General features: G+C 34.1%; 1 protein-coding gene across 4 annotated transcripts in view; it reads left to right on the forward strand.

Moving 5' to 3' along the window:
• The window catches only part of N4BP2L2 (NEDD4 binding protein 2 like 2), a 73,699-nt gene that overhangs the window by 11,574 nt on the left and 42,487 nt on the right, over positions 1-19,638 (forward strand). Inside the window, exons 3-7 of one of the 4 annotated variants that reach the window (XM_058688001.1) lie at positions 523-647; positions 5,178-5,266; positions 5,658-5,734; positions 8,630-8,776; positions 14,354-14,372. In XM_058688001.1, the coding sequence (XP_058543984.1) occupies positions 523-647; positions 5,178-5,266; positions 5,658-5,734; positions 8,630-8,776; positions 14,354-14,357 (442 nt within the window). In that variant the 3' untranslated portion in view covers positions 14,358-14,372. Of the gene's footprint in view, positions 1-522; positions 648-5,177; positions 5,267-5,657; positions 5,735-8,629; positions 8,777-14,353; positions 14,373-19,638 lie in introns of those variants that run through there. The other 3 variants (XM_058687984.1, XM_058688010.1, XM_058687992.1) reach the window with 3 other exon arrangements.

A 19,638-nucleotide genomic window follows, 5' to 3' on the forward strand; every position in this document is an offset into this window, starting at 1 on the left:
AATCTCTTAGCAGATTTAAAGTTTGATTATACTTTGGAGGATTACATGTTATTTCACAACCTTAAGCCTCAAGCTATTTCTGACTTCCACTTTTAGGTCGTATGTATTTGTGCCTTGTGGAAATGAGTTTATCAAGGCTATCTTAGGTCAAATAAAGTTTTCCCCACATGAATTGCTTAGGCTTATTTGCCTTTTAGGTTACTTGTTGCACTAAATTTAGGCAATTTTAGAAACTAAATACAAGTTCACACTAAAGTTAAAACATGGATAATAGTTAACATAATTTGGGGATTGGTTGAAGAATGTTTTTAAAAGTGGTGATACAAATGCCACCTACAAACGTTACTGGTTGTAATTGTATAGATTTAAGTGTGAAGTGATGTTTGAAATCTGAAATCTGCTCCCGTGCTATTATGTTTGCTATATATTTACAGGTAAGTACCAGAGATTCATTCCTGTGTGGCTTATTTTTGATGGTTATAAATTTTATAAATGGCACCTTATGATTTCTTTTATTAACAGAATTCTGCTTGGTCAGAGTCGTGATGGCATTGTGTTCAGCACTGATGACTATTTTCACCATCAAGATGGGTACAGGTATAATGTTAATCAACTTGGTGATGCCCATGACTGGAACCAGAACAGAGGTTTGTTTTGGGCCACGTCTTTGGGATGGAATATTTGACTAGGAGAAGACTGAGTTTTTATTCTCAACTTGACTTTTACCAGCAGAATGACTTTGGCAAGCCATTAAATAGCTTTGAGACCCAATTTTTTCATCTGTTAGAGGCAATGATAGTTATATTTGCCTTACTTGATCAAGGTTGTTACGAAATGAGAGAATTTAGAAAGGTATATTTTGTAAACTGTAAATAGTGTACCAGTATAGGCTGGCAAAATAGAGATGTGGATTATTTTGATAACCTTTATTTTATACCTAAGGAATAAATTTCAAAGAACTCCTGAAACTGTTGTATATTCCCAAAAAGTATTTTTCTATGAATAATAGTAATGTTGTCTTCATATAATACCTTTGAATATTAAAAGTTTTTCACATTGACATTATTCTACAAAAAAAAAATCTACTTAATACATTTTTTAGAAGCACACCAGTCAGTTTTTTCTCTTTCTAGATTGGTGGTTCATAACATAGGCACACATATTTTTATTTGTAAAGTTTATCTTGAGAGAGAGAGGGAATGTGCGTGCACATGTGAGCTGGGGGAGAGGATGGGCAGACGGAGAGGGAGAGAGAGAATCCCAAGCAGGCTTTGCACTGTCTGTACAGAGCTCGTAGAGGGGCTTGATCCCATGAACCTGAGCCAAAATCAAGAGTCAGAAGCTTAACTGACTGAGCCACCCAGCTACCCCTCCTAGGGACTTAAAAAAAAAACTTATGAGTTAATGTTAGCTCCACAGATTGTGGTTTAGTTGGCCTGGAGTGGATCTGAGCACTGGTATCCAGATGCTAGATACCAGATAACTAGAAAGTTATCCAGATATTCTGATGTTGCAGTCAAGATTGAAAACTTTTGATCTAGAACTAGTAAGTGCTTACATTATAAGTTAATTTCTTTTTAAAAAGATGAAGAATGCATTGATGATTCAACATTGTTTCTATTTTTATTTTTTTTAAGTTTATTTAGAGAGAGTGAGCAGGAGAGGGAGGGGGAGAGAGAGAAAGAGAGAGAAAATCCCAAGCAGGCTCCACACTGTCAGCATGGAGCCTGATGCAGAGTTCCATCGCATGAACCATGAGTTCATGACCTGAGCCAAAATCAAGGGTCCGACACTCAACTGGTTGAGCACCCAGGTGCCCCACAAATTGTTTTTCATTATGAAAAATTTAAACCTAGAGTAGAGAGATTACAATGAACACCATACATCCATCACTCGGAATTATTATTAGTTATTGAGATTTTGCCTTTATTGGCTTTATCCTTTTTGTTTTACCACCCCCCCCAACTTTTATTTGCTAAGGTTTTTAAAGTACATTGCAGACATCATATTTTATGCACTTCAAATTAACTTTTTCTTAATGGCATCTTAATTGCAATGCCATCATCACACTTAAAAAAACAATTTCTTGACATCATGTAATTAATACTCACCCTGTAATGAAATTTTCCCTGTTGTCGTAAGTATTTCTTTACGGTTGTTCTCTTTGAATCAGGGTACAAGCTAGTTCCTCGCAGTACATTTGGTTTTATGTTTCATTTAATTACGTTAATCTGTATCCTCTTTTATACCTTCTTTTTGTCTTCATAACATTAATTTGTTGTAGAACTTGGTTATTTGTCCTACAGAATGTCCCATATTTTGTAGTTGTCTGCTTCCTTGTGGTAACTATTTAACCTGTTCTTTCTCCTGTATTTAAATAGAGGTTAGTTCTAGACAGGAGGATTTGTTAGGTTTATGTATGTATGTATGTATGTATGTAACCATATGTCTAGTTGTCCCAATTTTAGTGATGCTAAGATTGATTAGTAGCTTCAAAGGGGCAGCCTACTCCATTATCAAGTTCTCCATCAACCTTATATCTAATGGTTTTATCCAATAGTGAATTGTTTCCTTACTGAAACATTTTCCTTAATGAAGCCAGTATACCTTTGGTGGACTGTGAAATTTGTGTGGAACATTTTTTTCTCTTTGCAGTACTGGTCTAGAATATTACATTAAAATGTTTATGTCATGTGAGTTATACTTGCTGAACAAAGAATAGTGCTTAAAGTGCTGGTTTTATTATCAGTATAACATAAATGTTTTCAAGGTAATGATAACTAACAGTCGTGACTTAACTTAGGACTAAATTTCTCTTTTTAACAGATGTTTATTGAATATTTTTATTTTTTTAAGTTTATTTTGTGTGTGTGTGTGTGTGTGTGTGTGAGAGAGAGAGAGAGAGAGAGAGAGAGAGAGAGAGAGAGAATGAATCACAAGCAGGCTCCAGGCACTTAGCAAGGAGTAAGAACACTGACTGAGAGCCTGTGCATGTATGGGGAAGGGGCAGAGAGAGAGACAGAAAATCTGAAGCAGGCTGTGCACAGAGAGCCTGATGCGGGGCTCATGCGGGGCTCATGAGATCATGGCCTGAGCCGAAGGCTTAACTGACTGAGCCACCCAGGCACCCCTATTGAATACTTTTTTCTTTTAATGTTTATTTATTTTGAGAGAGAAAGAGAGGTGGGAGGGGCAGAGAGAGAAGGAGAGAGAATCCCAAGCAGGCTTTATGCTGTAGCACTGTAGCACAGAGCCCAGTGTGGGGCCCAAGTCCACGAACCATGAAATCATGACCTGAGCTGAAGTCAAGAGTCAGACCCTTAACCGACTGAGCCACCCAGGCACCCCCTTATTGAATACTTTTAAATGCCAGGTACCATTCTGGGAATATCTGCTTCATGTGTGTGTTATTAGAAGACTCTAAATTCATGTTAGATTGTCTGTAAATTAAAAACCTCTCCAAGGTGTCATTACTGTTTCTTAAAATATGGTGGTTATTTTGTTTAAGAAATGACTCTCATTCTTTGGGTATTCAAACATTGTTTACTTAGGAACTGTTTTTTCCTGGAGTGTACTGAAATGTGGTATTACATGATGCCTTTTCATTGAAAGAGGATAATCTTCCCATTCTTGAAACCAGAGATTTAATTTGGTTATTAAGCTCCTCTTCTGGAATGTAACTCCTTGGAGGTGATAGCCTAACTATTAGACATTTAAGATAATTAGTTTAGTAAGTTTTTTTTTTTTTTTAATGAAAGATTTGATCACTGTTTATGATTCGGGATAGAGCAATGGGAGATGGTAGCATTTTGGTAGGCAATTTATGACCCAAATTCAAAATTTCTTTTGTTAGTTAGAGACATCTTCTTTCCAAATATGTATTCCACGACAGTCATTACTACTTAACCTTTGGAATTGTTTGTCCTTAGACATCTGTATAAATGTTTTCATTATGTAGAACTTAATGTTTTGAATTCTAAGCACCAACAAAACTTCCATAGCATTGCCTTTCGCCTCAGCCTTTTAAATTTTATTGTAGGTTCTTGGGGCGCCTGGGTGGCGCAGTCGGTTGGGCGTCCGACTTCAGCCAGGTCACGATCTTGTGGTCCGTGAGTTCGAGCCCCGCGTCGGGCTCTGGGCTGATGGCTCGGAGCCTGGAGCCTGTTTCCGATTCTGTGTGTCCCTCTCTCTCTGCCCCTCCCCCGTTCATGCTCTGTCTCTCTCTGTCCCAAAAATAAATAAAAAATGTTGAAAAAAAATTTTTTTTAAAAATTAAATTTTATTGTAGGTTCTTAATTACGTTTCTTGTCTGTTTACACTTGGGGTATACACACTCTTGTCATTAACAGTGGCTCACTGTGGCTGTGATTCTTACCCCATGGGGAAGAGATGGCAAAGGGATAGGGAGATGTAGTTTAGAAAAGTTCCATGTGATCTCAGCTCCTAATTCGAGAATTCTAGTCCTAAGAAATATTTACAAAGTCAGTTAACTGGTATTTAGCTACTTGGTATATAAAGTTTTGCTGGCAAGTAATAATATATCCATAGCATTCTTTAAAAAAAAGAACAACCAAAACCCTAAGTTTCTTATTTCAAAGGCATTATTTGTAATTATAGAACATTGGGAAATATAGATAAAGATAAGCATAGATTGCTTATATTCCCGTTACCCTCAGATGCCCACTTTTGATATTTAGTAACTCTCCCTGGATCTCTGTATTTTGACCAAAATAAAGTCATACTTACATATTATGTTATAATTTGCCATTTTTAGTTACCAGTTTTCATCTTGCCATGTCAGTAAATGTTCACCTCTTTTCATAGTCAGACTGTATTCAGTGTTTCCTCTAAATGAAAGTTAGCTCTCGACTGAAGGCTTCCTTAGCTGTAAGTTCAACAAAATGTTTCCCCCAAATGTTCTTTACCGTTAGTTTGTCAAAACCAGTATCCGGTCTAGAGAATACACATTGTCTGTGGTTATGTCTCTTAATTCCCTTTTAATAAATGTGGAGTCCTTTTTTTTCATGGCACTGACTCAAGAGGTTGCATAATTTTAGTTTTAAGTACAGAGATATAGAAAATTTCTTAATATGAATGTTTACATTTTATTTTGTATATTTTAACCTAATAGTTCTCTGGTTTTTGTTTTTGTTTTTTAAATTTATTTTTTATTTCAGCAAAACAAGCTATCAATCAAGGGAGATCTCCAGTTATAATAGACAACACTAATACACAAGCTTGGGAAATGAAACCATATGTGGAAATGGTAAATATAAGATATGAGAGAATTTTAATATTTTATCCTGTCAGTTTTTTCATATTCTGAAATTTTGGTTGCTTTGATATGTATTATATACACATTTGTCCCTATTTTATAAAGAGGTGTATTCATTTACTTAGTTTTTAAAACCTGGGAATAGTACTTATAAAGAAATATGTTCATCTTGTTAGTTTTGCCTGGACTTGAGGATAGTAATTTGAAATTGTCCAGTTAAGTTGTCTTAGTATATTTATAGAGCATGTTATTTAAAAGTAGAATTTTTCTTGGTAGAGCAAATTTAGAAGTATTGTCTAAGTGAAACTCCTAATTATCTGCCTTCTTTTTTACTTTAAGAAGTATTCTCTGGGTTTTTGTTTTCTTCCTTTCCTTTGTGTAGGCCATAGGAAAAGGATACAGAGTAGAGTTTCATGAACCTGAAACTTGGTGGAAATTTGATCCTGAAGAATTAGAAAAGTAAGGCACTCAAATTGTTTTTGAATCCTTATCTTTGAAAACATTTTTTGAATCTTTCTCTTTTTTTCTTTCTTCTTTACACAATTGCTTCACTAGCTTTTGCTTGTCTTATGTTTGCTGCTTGTGAATAGGGACTACTCACTTTCTGTTAAGAGAAGCATTGACTTCAAGGCTTCTTGGGGCACCTTCCCTTGGTAGATTTTATTAAATTTTCCTTGTTAAGTGTGTTACTTTTTCTTATGTGAATTCCTACCACTGTTTCATAGTTTATTGAATGCTAGTGGAGATCCAGAATACTTTCAAGAAAAAGTTAGAACTTTTCCTCTGGTGTTTAGTGAGGCCACTTATCTGCAATACCCTTCAGACTTCTCTTCCCATTTTAGCTCCCATCACCTTTTTACCTGGGGTTTTCGGCTTGCTCTCTATTTTTCATCTTTACTACTACAGATTCATAATCCCATAACCAAGATCCTTGTAATCAGTATGTTTTAGAATTCAGGTTTGGGTTATTTTTGTTTGTTTTTTCAAGAAAGGTGATATAGTGCGTATATGCAATCATCATACGCTTAGCAGAATTTGGGGCAGCATGTCATAATCACAGATCTTAATTTTTCTGTGGCAAATCATGACTAGTCCTGTAATTAGATAAGAAAGGTTCTGCATAATCTAATGTTTGTTGTACTGCCAGATGAGTACAGGTTTGATTAGATTTTGCTGCCATCTGAGTCAACATAAGACTGAGTTTTCAGAGCATTGTCAGTTTCAAAATTTGTGGTGAGGGATTGTGGATTTCAACCCTGGCCTTCCATTTGTGTTTACCTTGATCTCTCTCCCCTCATGTCACTGGTTTTCCTATGACTCTTTTTCTTTCTTTGTTTTTTATTTCCTCTCCCTGCTTTTGGTAACAACTTCGAAATATAATTCACATACCTTACAATTTACATATTAAAAGTGTACAATTCATGGTTCTCAGTGCAGTGGACTCTTGAACAATGAAAGGGATAGAGGTGCTGACCCCTGGTATAGTTGAAAATCCACAGATAATGGAATTTTGATTCCATTTTTGATAATGACTTTTGATTCCCCCCCCCCCCCCAAACTACTTATAGCCTGCTGCCTTACTGGTAACATAAACACCTAATTAACACCTATTTTGTATGTTATATATATTAGAGAAAAGTGTTATTAAGAAAGTCATAAGGAAGAGAAAGTACACTTACAGTACTGCACTGTATTTACTGAAAAGCCATATGTACGTGGATCTGCACAATTCAAACCTGTGTTGTTCAAGGGTCAACTGTATATTCACAGAGTTGTGCAGCCATCGCTTCCTTTTTTTAAAAAAACAGTTTTTTTTCCCCCACCTCAGCTTGCCCTCTTCCAGCTTAACACTATTATTCTGTGTATGATCTTCAACTAATTTCTTTTCCCCTTACCTTTTATTCATTTGGTTACCCCTTTTCCCTTTCTGATTTGCATACTGTGATCATATGTAGATAAAACTGATAGATTTATTAATATTCAGTATTGTTTGCTTGCTTCTCTGTGTGTATTTCACCTCAAGTGGAAGAGACAAGTTTAAGAACTAAAGCTGTTTGGGTTATGCAGAATAAAAGAATTGATGAAATACAAATACAGTTAGGCTTCATTAACATTTGAGGACTGTTGAAATTTATTAGAATTCTTAATATAATTGACTTTATAAAATAAAGTGAGCTTAATTGATGTCTAGTATAGACAGATTTTTTTTGGTAAGTTGATTGAATTACCAATTCTGACATCTTGTGGATTTAGTTATATCTTGCCATTTCAACCTCATCCTTCCCCTCTGGCCCTTTTTTTTTTTGGTCTTCTAGTCCTTTTTTGCTTTCTCTTCTCATCTTGACCATAATAGCAATAGTTTTAAAGCATAAACATTTCCTTTGTGTCCCTTTTCTGGGAAAAATTAATTAACATTAGTAAATCTAGAACTATAACCTTAAATGTAAAATATGTTCTTGTGTGTTTTGCCATATCCAAGTCAAGTTACAGAAAACTACAAGGGTAAAATGTTAAAAGTTTTTTGAGGGTCAAGAGTAATTTTTAAACCACTTTTTGTTGTTGTAATTAAACTCACAAAATTATGTAAAATGTAAATATACAACTTAACAAATTTCCTGTAAGGTAAATATTCATTTAACCTTACCCACATTATAAGAATATTATTAACACCTCAAAAGTTCTTCCAATTCCTTTTCCTAGTAACAATTTTCCTGGTAATTACTTCCCTTTCTTTAATGCATCTTACTGTTTTCTTTTTTTTTTTTTAATGCATCTTTTTTCTAAAACACCTTTTGCCTAACACCATGGTTTAATGCTTTTTTCAAATTTTACATAAATAAAACACAATGTATATTTATTGTGTCTAATTTCTGCCACTCAACATTTTGTTTTGTAAAATACGTCCAAGTTGTTTTATCTCTAATAATAATTTGGTGTTGATAATAAATTATAAAAATACAGTAGGAAGTGTCCTAAAATAACTTAAAAAGTGATAAATATTCATAAGACTTTTGTAAGTCCTAGAGGTCCACTCAATTCCTCTATAATTCCCAAAACATTGTCTTATAATCTTTGATTTGTTATTAGAAGCCAGGGGGGAGATTAACTCCATGGTTCAGCAAATTGGTAGTTAGTTCCGTGTGAAGAAGATAGTATCTTTTAACATTTTGTTGTGATTTATGGTGTCTTTCAGTATTTTTAAAATATTGTTAAAATCTTTGAGAGCCAGTATAAATTTTTTTTTGTCCAAAATGTGTGTGAATGAGGTATATGTTTTAGTGTTTATTTGTAAAATATAATTTAGAATCTGTACTTTGTTTCCCTAAAGAATTGAATCCTTTTCTTTTTTGGTAGGAGGAATAAACATGGTGTATCTCGAAAGAAGATTGCTCAGATGTTGGATCGTTACGAATATGAAATGTCCATCTCTATTGTAATGAATTCAGTGGAACCGCCACACAAAAGCACACAAAGACCTCCTCCTTCACAGGGGAGACAGAGGTGGGGAGGATCTCTAGGCTCACCTAATCAAGTCTGTGTTACAAATAATCATTAAGTTGGCTATTTTCAGCTAACACATTTGTTGCTTGCCCTTGAAAAAAATTAGTGAGCCTATGTTGAAGTTTAAATAGTTTCAAATAAAAAAAGACTACGTTGTCCCACAAGGGATGTTCCCAGCAAGTTGTTTAAGTCCTAAAGTGTAAATAAAAATTATATAAAATGGTTTTTTAAATGTTTTTATAGTTTTTTTGTTGTAATTCCCTTGGTTATTATGAAAATATCTGAGTAGTGTGGGTAGGACCTAGAATGGTTTTTCTACAACTGAATTTTAAACTAATTTTACCTATTTTGTAGATAATGTTGAACAGTTTTATAGCTCATATCTAAATCTAACTTTGCATAAAATGCTAGTAATTTTCCTTAACTACCTTTCCTACATTTAAATATGTAAGAAATACTAACTTTTTATAGGCACCTCAGTTGATTCCTCTATTCAGTACACAGGTAAAATTATGTTTCTGCAGATTCGTCTGTGTGACAAAAATATTTATAAGCTAATTAGAGCATATTGCTTAAATTCTCCATTAAATACTATATAGCAGTAGGTATGTCAACCACCTGGGTGGTTTTCTCCACAATATACGTATTCATAATATATCATATACATATTTATCACTCTTCTCAAACCATTGCTCTGCCCCTTCACACTCCCCAATTCTGGAGTGGATAAATAGGGAAATCACTGTATATTTAGAAAAAGCTCTTCAGGTTATTCTGATAATAAATCATTTTTCTCTAATTTAACACAGTATAATTCTAATATTAAAATTTTTTGGACAGGTCCTTAGCATTAATTGTAAGAAGATTTGTCCTGTAGGATATTTTATTTCTTCTGGTTTTAATATTTCTGTAGGCCAACTGTATGTCTCACTGGAGAGTTTTCTTTGTTAGATTGTGTTCTGTCACTTAAAATTTAAAACCTGAGATGGAATTCATTTCAGAGATTTTGTAATTCATCCTAATCTTTGATTTGCTCTTTTTTTAGGAAAAAACCCCAGCTAATTACATGCTTTTTAAAAAATAATGTTTTGATCCTTCAAATGTTTTACATGGTCCATTAACTGACTCCTAAACCAGCCCATCCTGAACCTAATAATCTGCCTTTATATGTTGTTTAAAACCATTTGCTGTTCTTTTCAACTTTACTTTAAATGTTACCCCACATCTATATATTACTTTTTAAGTAATACTAAGTGCAAGGCACAAAACTAAATATAGCACTCTCAACAAGGTCTGTTTTACATTGCCTTTTGTGAGATAAGAATATGATTTCTATTTATTTGTACTATTAAGTGCTGGTTACATTTGAATATTATCTTGCTCTATTTTGTTTAACACGTGTGTTTGTATGTATTTGTTCATCTTAACTAAATGTGATATAGTAGGAATATGCTAACCCATGTTTTGTGTGTAAATGTATATATATTTATATATATACACATTTTCTTCATCCGGTATTTTCACGTATTTTTTTTTATTTAAGGGTAACACTTCTTAGTATTTGGGCTTGCGTTTCCCATTATTTTATTTATCATGTAAGTTAGCACATTTTGAGAATAGTACAGAAGAATTTAATTTGGGGACAGATGAAAAATCTGTTAGATATATATACTATGTGTTCCTTTCCTTCTGTCTTTATAAAACTGTTGAGAGGAATAGTGCTGTGAATCTATAGATTTTGATTAATAGATGCTTAATATCTGTTAAGCACATTTTCAAGGAATTAGAGAATTGCCTTTGAAGGATTAATGTTATAAGGAAGTATGTTCATGTTAGTAGCCTGAAATAAATTTCCAGATTTTATAATGGATCAATTTCATCTTTTGGTACTTCTGAGTACTTAAATAATCAGGTAGAGATCATTAATCATTGCTGATTTTTTAAATCATAGATCCTTATTGAGGCAGGAGAATTAAATTCTGAAAGACTTTGAAGTTTTTTTTTTTTTAAAGACAAAATTAATTTAATAGTTCCACCAAGCATATTAAATCAGTAGTTCCCCCCTTAGCATTACTGGCTAATTTTTTTATTATTTGAACAATAACAGAACGAGCTATGAATATGCAATAAAAGATACCATAGTCACTATTAGAAGTCATTGCTTTGATGTTAAAAATCTATAAAAATATGAAATTTACTGATTAAATATTTTCATCAAAATTTCTCTTCTATTCAGATATTCTTTTTTTTTTTTTTTTTAATTCAGTTATATTCTTAATGGAATAGCCCCCAGTTGCTATGCTATGAGTAGTAGGTCTCTATCCCAAAGAATAAAGGAGGCATTGGTCCTCATATTTAAATAAGGTAAAATACATTTAGTTACACAGAATGCAGCTTTGTTTTTTGATAGGCTTGGTGTAAAAATACTTTTCCTTTTAATAAGCAGATTTGTAATTTTCTATATGTCATAATCCTGCTAACAAAAATACTTATGTGGTAATTCAGTCGAAATTCTGGTACTGCTTTTTAGGTAGGTAATCTTTATTTTCCGTGTTCACGTTTTCAAAAGAAATGTTAACTTTTTAATATTTTATGTCTGTTTTAAAGTAAGATTGTTTACAAAAGATTGGGTTGTGTTCTGTTGGAGCAATAGGGTGGATTTAAGTATTTGAAGTTTGCTGATTTCTTGTCTAATTAATATAGATTGTGGAATTTTCTAGTTTTATGTATAGGTAAGTTTTGAAAGAATTCATGATTTCAAAGGACATGAGATACTTGTTTTGACCAAATTCTAGTTTTTGTTATTGCAGAAATATCTGATTTTCTGAGTCTAGTTTTTTTTAAGTATTTATAAAGAAAATTGCTGGTGTTCTCTTCAGAAAATGTTGAAGAAATGTTGTTAATACATTAGTGCCTTGACTGGATGGTTTTGTTGTCTTCATTGAAGTTTTATGTAGTATTTTAACATGAGTGCAGTAACTGAGAATTCATTATTAGGGCTGAAGATTTGTGTGTGTATGTTTTTAACATTTGCAACCCATATAAATAGAGTAACACCTTAATCTAGAATCATGACAAAGTATTGTTTATTTTGTTGCAATGATCAGTCAGAATAAGTATTTGGTGGTAGCAGGAAAACGCAGGTTGAGTTACTGGTTTTTGAAGATCAATTTTATAGGTTATAATATATAAATAAAATTTTTTTTTCACTAAAATTGTTAGCTGTAATTCTTGTGAATTTACAGAGAAAGGTGGGATTATATTAAGGGATTAATGAATATCTTCTTTGGTAATGGTTTTCTTTCTCTTTACTGATTAAAATTGGCATGCCAATTTTTATTTTATTTTATTGTTAAAATTAAGGTTACTGTTAAACTAATTGGTCTTCTTGTTTGTATATCAGATTTTTCCTTAAAATAGCCTTAGAATGGTAAAAAGTACTATTAAGTTTGTTGAAATAGGTCTTCAAGGAGGAGTAACTCTTGATTTTCTCCTGTGTCTTTTGATTCCTTTTTTTTACATTGCAAAGAAACATTTAAATCAGTTCAGCTGATTCAAACTGCTAAGTGTCCTGAGTCTAAAAAATTTTCATTTTTTGCATGTTTTATAAATTGCGGAGCAAGCCTTGAGAAGTTTATAATTATGATTTTTGCAAAAACTTGTAATAGAATGGCTGTCATTTACCTCAGTATCTTTATTTAGGCTGTAGTAAAGGGCATAATTTTTGTAATAGAATATACATTTGTAAGCTGAATTTTTAATATATCTCCTGTGGAAATTCTTAGTACATTATCACTGTACACACAGAAACAAAGGGAAAGAGTAACCCAATAACTTTTTGAAAAAAGAACCTCAAGCTAGGGCTGTGTCTATTGGAAAGTTTTGACTTCTCGACACATTTAATAGTAGTTTATTTTAGTGATTTAGATTAGAAATAATCTTCTACTTTTTCCTAACAAATTTTGTTTTCTGGATAACCGTGTCATGTTCCAGGTGTGATGACTGCAGTAATCACATACTATAATATACTTCCCAGTGTAGAGCCCATTAATGTCAGTAAGCTGTCTTAAGTATGAATAAAATAGATTATTTAGTATGGACACAGTTATAGTTTGACTCCTAGTCTTAGAACTAGACCCAGTCACATTAAGAAGCATTGTACCTGCTTTGGTGAGTAACTGAAGACTTTATCTGGGAGTGTTGTCCAGTTGTAAATATTTCAGTGTTTTGTTTTTTTTTTTTTTTTAAATTGAACTTTTTGTAAATTAATGGGAAGATTGAGAGATTTTTAAGATGACACAGGGGCTTTTTGCCTCTGAACTTTATTAGTGACTAAAGGAAAAAAGTAAGAATAATCTGTTCATTCATGGTTAAAATTGCATGCAAGTTCAGTAGAGTCCATTGAAATAACTTTATGTAGATTATTTTCTTGTTTTGCAGTTTTAACTGCATTCTCAGGACATATAAATCCAAAGCTTTGCGCTTTGGGGTAGTTCATCTACAACTATTCATTGCAGCTGTACAACTTCGTACTATCTCTTCAATTGTAATTCTGAACTCTTCAGTTTCTTAATATAACAAAATGAAATTTGATTTTGGGATGGGATTGTGGGTTTTTCCTCTGCCTTTATTCTTTTTTCTTTTTGTTTTTTTTTTCTGTCTTGTTAGTATTAGAAATTGTGTTTCTTGTTTCTTTCATAGTCTTTTCCCATACACATTTTCTGTCCATTTTCTGCTCAGCTATCCTTGTGTAACTTCATAACATTTTTAATGAAGATGGTGGGATGGTAAGTGGCTGACAAAAATGGAGGTAACTTTTTCCCCTCCTATGTTTTACTGAACTCATTGTTCCTTATGAAACTTACTTCACCATGTTATATTTATAGACCGACAGCTTTGCAGTTAGTTTCCTGACCCTGCTATTTAGTTAGAACTTAGATATGAAAATCCTTGGAAAGATTTGTAAAAGTCTACCAATGGTTACTCATGGTTAAGAATCCCATAAACATGGCATAGGACTTGGATGTTTGAATTTGAGAAAAAGTATTTTATAACACTTAAGCATCATGATGATAGACTTGTTGGTAAGTAGTAGTTGGGAATTCAGTATTGTAGAATTCACTATTACATCATGATTCTGCAGTCCACCTTTATTAAAGAACTGAGTGATTTTGAAGGAAAGTTGATAGGTATTTTGAGTTTGACCTCTACAAGTGGATCTTCATATAGGGCAGTGCTGCTACAATGAACAACAGGAATTTAATAGCAATAAGTCTTAATATACTGTTCATTTAAGCAGCTGCCATTTATGTAATGCCTGTCAATGCCAGGCTGTGTTGTAAATGTGATTGTTAACAGTGTCTCAAGTTTTCATAACAGTCCTACAAGGGTTTTATAAAGAGGAAACAAAAACTTATCAGAGGTTATGCAACTTAGCCAACATAATTTCCCTAGGGAGAAATATAACTGGGATCAAAATCTAGGTCAGGCATATTCCTTACTATATCCCATTTTATCTTTTAAACACAGCCTTCTTTTAAAAAAATATTATAAATTTAGGGGTTTTTTTTTTTTAAGGTAGGAAAGAAATTCCGGTGAAGCATTGAATACATCTTTAATGGTACCTTTGAATTTGTAGGATTGAAGGTATGTTGATTTATCAACAAAAGTGAGTAAAGAAACCTGTAAGTGGCCATTTATCTACAGTGCTATTTTTAAGAGTCAAGATTGCAAGTAAGATACCATTTAGTATTTAATATTTTCTATAAGATATACATTGATATAATAATCACGTTTCAGCAACATCTTTGCAATTGAATTTTTACATATGCTGTTGTGCTTTAATGTTTAAAATTTAATTTCTAATATCAATGAGCTTTTGAAGTGTGTAGTATTCAATAAATGGATTGTTAAATTACATAAGCTGTTTGTTACACTGATTAAGTTTGAGGCAATGTTTCCCAGAAAAGGTCAACACTATGTGTAAGTGGTCTTAATTGATTTTTCTTTAACTGTTCACTTATTACTTAGTGTCCTGCAGTAGTAGATGTTATGGCAATTACATCAGTTTTTTGAATTTCTGAAAAATTAAGCATTTCTGTCTTTTGAAATAGCATTTTCTTCTGTGTTGTTTAATTCTCCAAAATTAAAGAACAGTAAAAGAGGCAATTACTTAAGTTTACTATATAACTAATATCTTGAGTTAATTAGAGTCTACAAGGAAAACCTTTAAGTATGGAATGAAGAATTCTAACTTGATTATTGCCTTATTTTGTTTTAGTTAACTTAAATAGAAGGACTGGATCTTGTTTGGTTTTTCTTAATCTTTAGATTGTGATGTGTTTATTTTTTATTTTATCAGAGGTAGAAGTTTTATTTTATCAGAGGTAGAAGTTTTGTTAGAACAAGGAAGACTTCATGGAAACAGAAAGAGCATTGATTTCATTAATAGATTAAATTAGTTTTCAGTTCAGGACCTAGAAAGCAGTATATTGTGGAATTGAGGTTATTGAAATATAGTACAATGTAATACTAGCAAAGATGTAGTTAAAACATTTCAATTCAAATGTAAGTAAATTGAACTATGTACAGGAAATGTGATAGGGGCCTGGGCTAGTCATTTTGACTTCATTAAAAATTAATGAGAAAAAAAACCAGCTTTTAAAAAAAATTCTGGGGAATGCTAGGAAAGAAATTGTTAAGGCTAGAAGGATAGGCTAGTGGTCCAAAGTGGTATTCTCCCTCCTTATCTTCCCTTTGCTTTTTAAGAACCAATAGAGCCCAAGCTATGAAGAAAGATGATCTTGTACCCTAAATGCCATGAAACGGGGTCTTCCTTGTCATCTTTGGTCACTACTGGGTCTTTGGATCTTTGTCCTTTAAAAAGAGTCAATAAAATATTTGTTGAGTATCCTTCCTAAAACTACCTGTTGATATCAAGGACACATTGGTCTAAGTAGAGTAATTTACAGGGTAGTTTGTAATTTAGGAAACCTGGAGCTGGAGTGTGAATTAGTTGGATTTGATGCTTGCTAGGATCAGAGTGTGCAGACCAGCAGGGAGGAGTCCTCTTCCACTTCACTTGGTGCATCTGGTGCCATCAGAGCCTTTTGTTTTGGATTTTGTACCAGTGGTCTTTAGATTTGTGATTTACGATCAAGAAACTAAATCCTAGAATACAGATAAATAAGGCAACCTTGAGGCTTTTGATTATCCATTTCTTTTAGGGTCATTTAGAGATTATTCTCTTGCTTTTTGCTTTAACCCTTTGCAGACTTCCTAGACAATCTGTGAAAAATACTTCAGGTATTTGTCCTAAAGTCATTTTTCAGAGCCCTTCTTCTGAAGCATTGTGATCCTAAGTCTAATTAGAAAAAAAAAAATCAGGGGCGCCTGAGTGGCTCAGTCAGTTAAGCCCATGACTCTTGATTTTGGCTCAGGTCATGATCTCATAGTTTGTGAGTTTGGGCCCCATGTTTGGGCCCCACGTCTCTCTCCTCTCAGCACAGAGCTTGCTTCAGATCTTCTGTTGTCTTCCCCCCTTCCCCCACCTTCAAAAAATAAATAAACATTAAAAAACAACTTTTATTTTTTTGGTTTGTTGTCCTACTTAGAACACTTTTCAGAATATTTATGGCATGATTTTAGTGAAAAGAACACATCATCGCAAGAGTCGGGCAATCTGAGTTCTACTTCCATTCTGTCTTCTGTTTCAGTGGAGAGGGTAGCCCTCCTCCAATCTAAGGTAAGTAAGTATACTTGTAGTCTGGATTGCATCTCTTAACTACTTTCAGGAATCTTTATATGTTGACAGTTACTCCTTCTCTCTGTAATTTCAATCTTGCTTTCTTTCCTTAAATCCACATTCAGACGTGATCAAGTCTCATCTCTTAAAGCCCCTCTTTATTGTCACCACTCCTTTATAGCCAGACTCCTCTAAAGAACTGTGCACACCTATTGTCATGTTCCCTTCAACCATTTTTTTTTTTTTTTTTTTAATGTTTGTTTATTCTGAGAGACAGTGAGCATGTGAGCAGGGAGGGCAGGGGCAAAGAGAGAGAATCCCAAGCTGACTCCGTGCTATTAGCCTCAGAGCAGGACCGCAGGAGGTGCTCGATCTCACAAACTGAACCCCTGAGCCATGAGACCCTGACCTGAGCTGAAATCAAGAGTCGATGCTTAACCGATTGAGCCACCCAGGCACCCTCCCCTCAGCTGTGTTTGATACTATTCAGCCCATTCCCGTTTTAGCTTCTTCCTCTACCATTTTAGATTTTAAGGTTTCCAGAATGTTCCTCTGTGTTGATGAGCCTTTTTCAGTTCCCATACGATGACTCAGCAAGCATTTGACTCTTGATCACTTTTTTCCTTAAAATATTTTTCCCTGATGAGGTTTTTGTTCCTATCTCTGCGTACTTCTCGGTCTCATTTGCTGCCTTTCTTGGTTTTTATTTTTCCAAATTCTTCTCAGTTTTAGTTCTAGACCACCTTCTGTTCTTACTCTTCGCTTTCCCCAGGAGATTTCATCATTTCTTACTTGGACATAGTAGTCTCACTTTTTTCTTTGTTGCCCTGTAGTTTTATCAACAGAGCAATTAATCTATAATTCAAAAAAAATTAATATAAACTTTCCCTGACTATTCCAATCTAATGTGAAATAGCCCCATCCCTGTCACTCTTACTACATTGTCCTGTTTTGTCTTCATCATGGTAGTTACTAGTAGTTGAAGTTACCTTATTTGGTACTGGTTTGTTGAGGGTCTTCCTAAACAAGAATGTAAGTCCCAAGAGAACTTGCTTATTTTGTCCACAGCTATATCCACAGAATCTAAACCAGTGCCTGTAATACTATAGGAGCTCGTTAAATATTGGCTGAAGGATGGTGTACCCACTGCTTCTGTATTAACAATATTGATCCCCAAGTGTATTTTCTACAGACCTGTCCTTTGAGCTTCAGACTGTTTACTTAACTGCCTACCTGATATTTCTGCTAATAAGATGAGCAGTGATCATCTTGAAAGATTGAGCAGTGATCTTTTCTCCCATCTCTGGATTTCTAGGATTTCCTTGCATAGTGAATGAACCTACCATCCATTTCTGCAAGCCAGAAACTTGGGAGTCTTCTTTAATGCTTCCTTTCCCTCTTCATATTCAGTTCATCAACCAGGGTCTGTGGATTTTGTCACTTAAAAAATACCTTTTGAATCTCTCTCTCCATTTTTGACTGCCATCTTTCTAGTTTGAATTATCATCTAGTTTATCTCTTACTGAGACTAGGGTCCCCACATCAATACTTGCTCTGTTCTACCCTTTCTTTGCACAGTCTAACCAGACTAAAGTATAATGGACATGTGGAAAAGTACTTAAATTATAAGCATACAGCTCAAAATTTCACAAAGTGAACATATCTATGTAACCAGAGCTCTGCTCAAGAAATAGAACGTTACCAGCACCTACCTTGCCTGAGTGATCTTTGTAAAAAGAAAATATAATCACATGTAAAACTTTTCAGATGCTTTCCATTGCTGTTAGGCTAAAGACCCTGGGTGATGTGACCCCTACCTTCCTATCCAACCTCATGTTTTATTACTCTTCTTACTTTCTGTATTCCAGCCCTACTGACCACCTCTCAGTTCCTTGACTGTGCTGTTCAGTTTCCCTTCCTGGAAAGTTCTGTGTGCACACCCCCCTTCCATACTCATCCTTCAGATTTGAGCTCTTCAAGGAAGCCATTTTGGACATAGCAGGCTTGGTGGGGTCCAAAATACATGTTATATGTTCTCATGTACTTTTTCTTCATCAATTTGTATGAGTAGATGATTGTTTCCACTCGTTATTTTTAAATCAGAGATTTTGAGCCAGTCTTTGTATCTGTTTTGCTTACCATTACATGGTCATCAGCTAGCACAGTGGCTAGGAAAAAGTGATATTCAGTATTCATAAAATAAGTGAATATGAGTGGTTGTCAGCCCATTATGGGCTGAATTGTGTCCCCTCAAAGTTCATGTGTTGAAGTCCTCATCCCCAGTACCTAGAAGGTGACTCTTTGGATACAGGGCCTTTAAAGGTAATTAAAATGAGACCATATTTGGGTTGGGCCCAAATCAAATATGACCGGTGTACTTATAAGAAGAAATTAGGATAAAATGCACACAAAGGGAAGACCTTGTGAAGACACAGCCAGCCAACCTTAAAAGGCAACAAGAGAGACCTTTGAAGAAAACAATCCTGCTGACACCTTGATCTTGGAATTCTAACCTCCAGAATTGTGGGAAAATTAATTTTTGCTATTTAAGCCACCCAATCTGTGGTACCTTGTAGATTTGGCAAACTAACAATAGATTTTCATATTGAGAATTGGTATGCTGCTTTAACAAATACCTAGAAATATTGGAGTAGCTTTGGAACTGGGTATGGTAGAGGTTTGAAGAATTTTGAGGTGCATTTTAGAAAAAGCCAAGGTTGCCCCAGGAGATTATGGGTAGAAATGTGGATGTTAAAGGTGATTCTGGTAAGGGCCATGAAAAGAAAGAGCTATTGAAATGGCTTCTGTTGTCTTAGATACACATACGTGCTCATGAACAGAATGCTGGTAGAAATGTGAAAGATGTTTTGGTGAAGCCTCAGATAGAAGTGTTATTGGAGAATGGACAAAAGGTGATCTTGTTAGAATGTGGCAAAGAACTGGCTGAACTGTATTCCAGTGTTTTGTGGAAAATAGAACTTGTATAATGAACTTGAATATTTTAGCTGAGAGTTCTTTTTTTTTTTTTTTTATGTTTATTTTTTGAGAGAGAGAGAGAGCAGACGAGGGTCAGAGAGTGAGAGGGGGACATAGAATCTGAAGCGGGCTCCAGGCTCTA

Source organism: Neofelis nebulosa, chromosome 1, assembly GCF_028018385.1.
Source record: "Neofelis nebulosa isolate mNeoNeb1 chromosome 1, mNeoNeb1.pri, whole genome shotgun sequence".
Classification (NCBI taxonomy): Eukaryota; Metazoa; Chordata; class Mammalia; order Carnivora; family Felidae; genus Neofelis; species Neofelis nebulosa.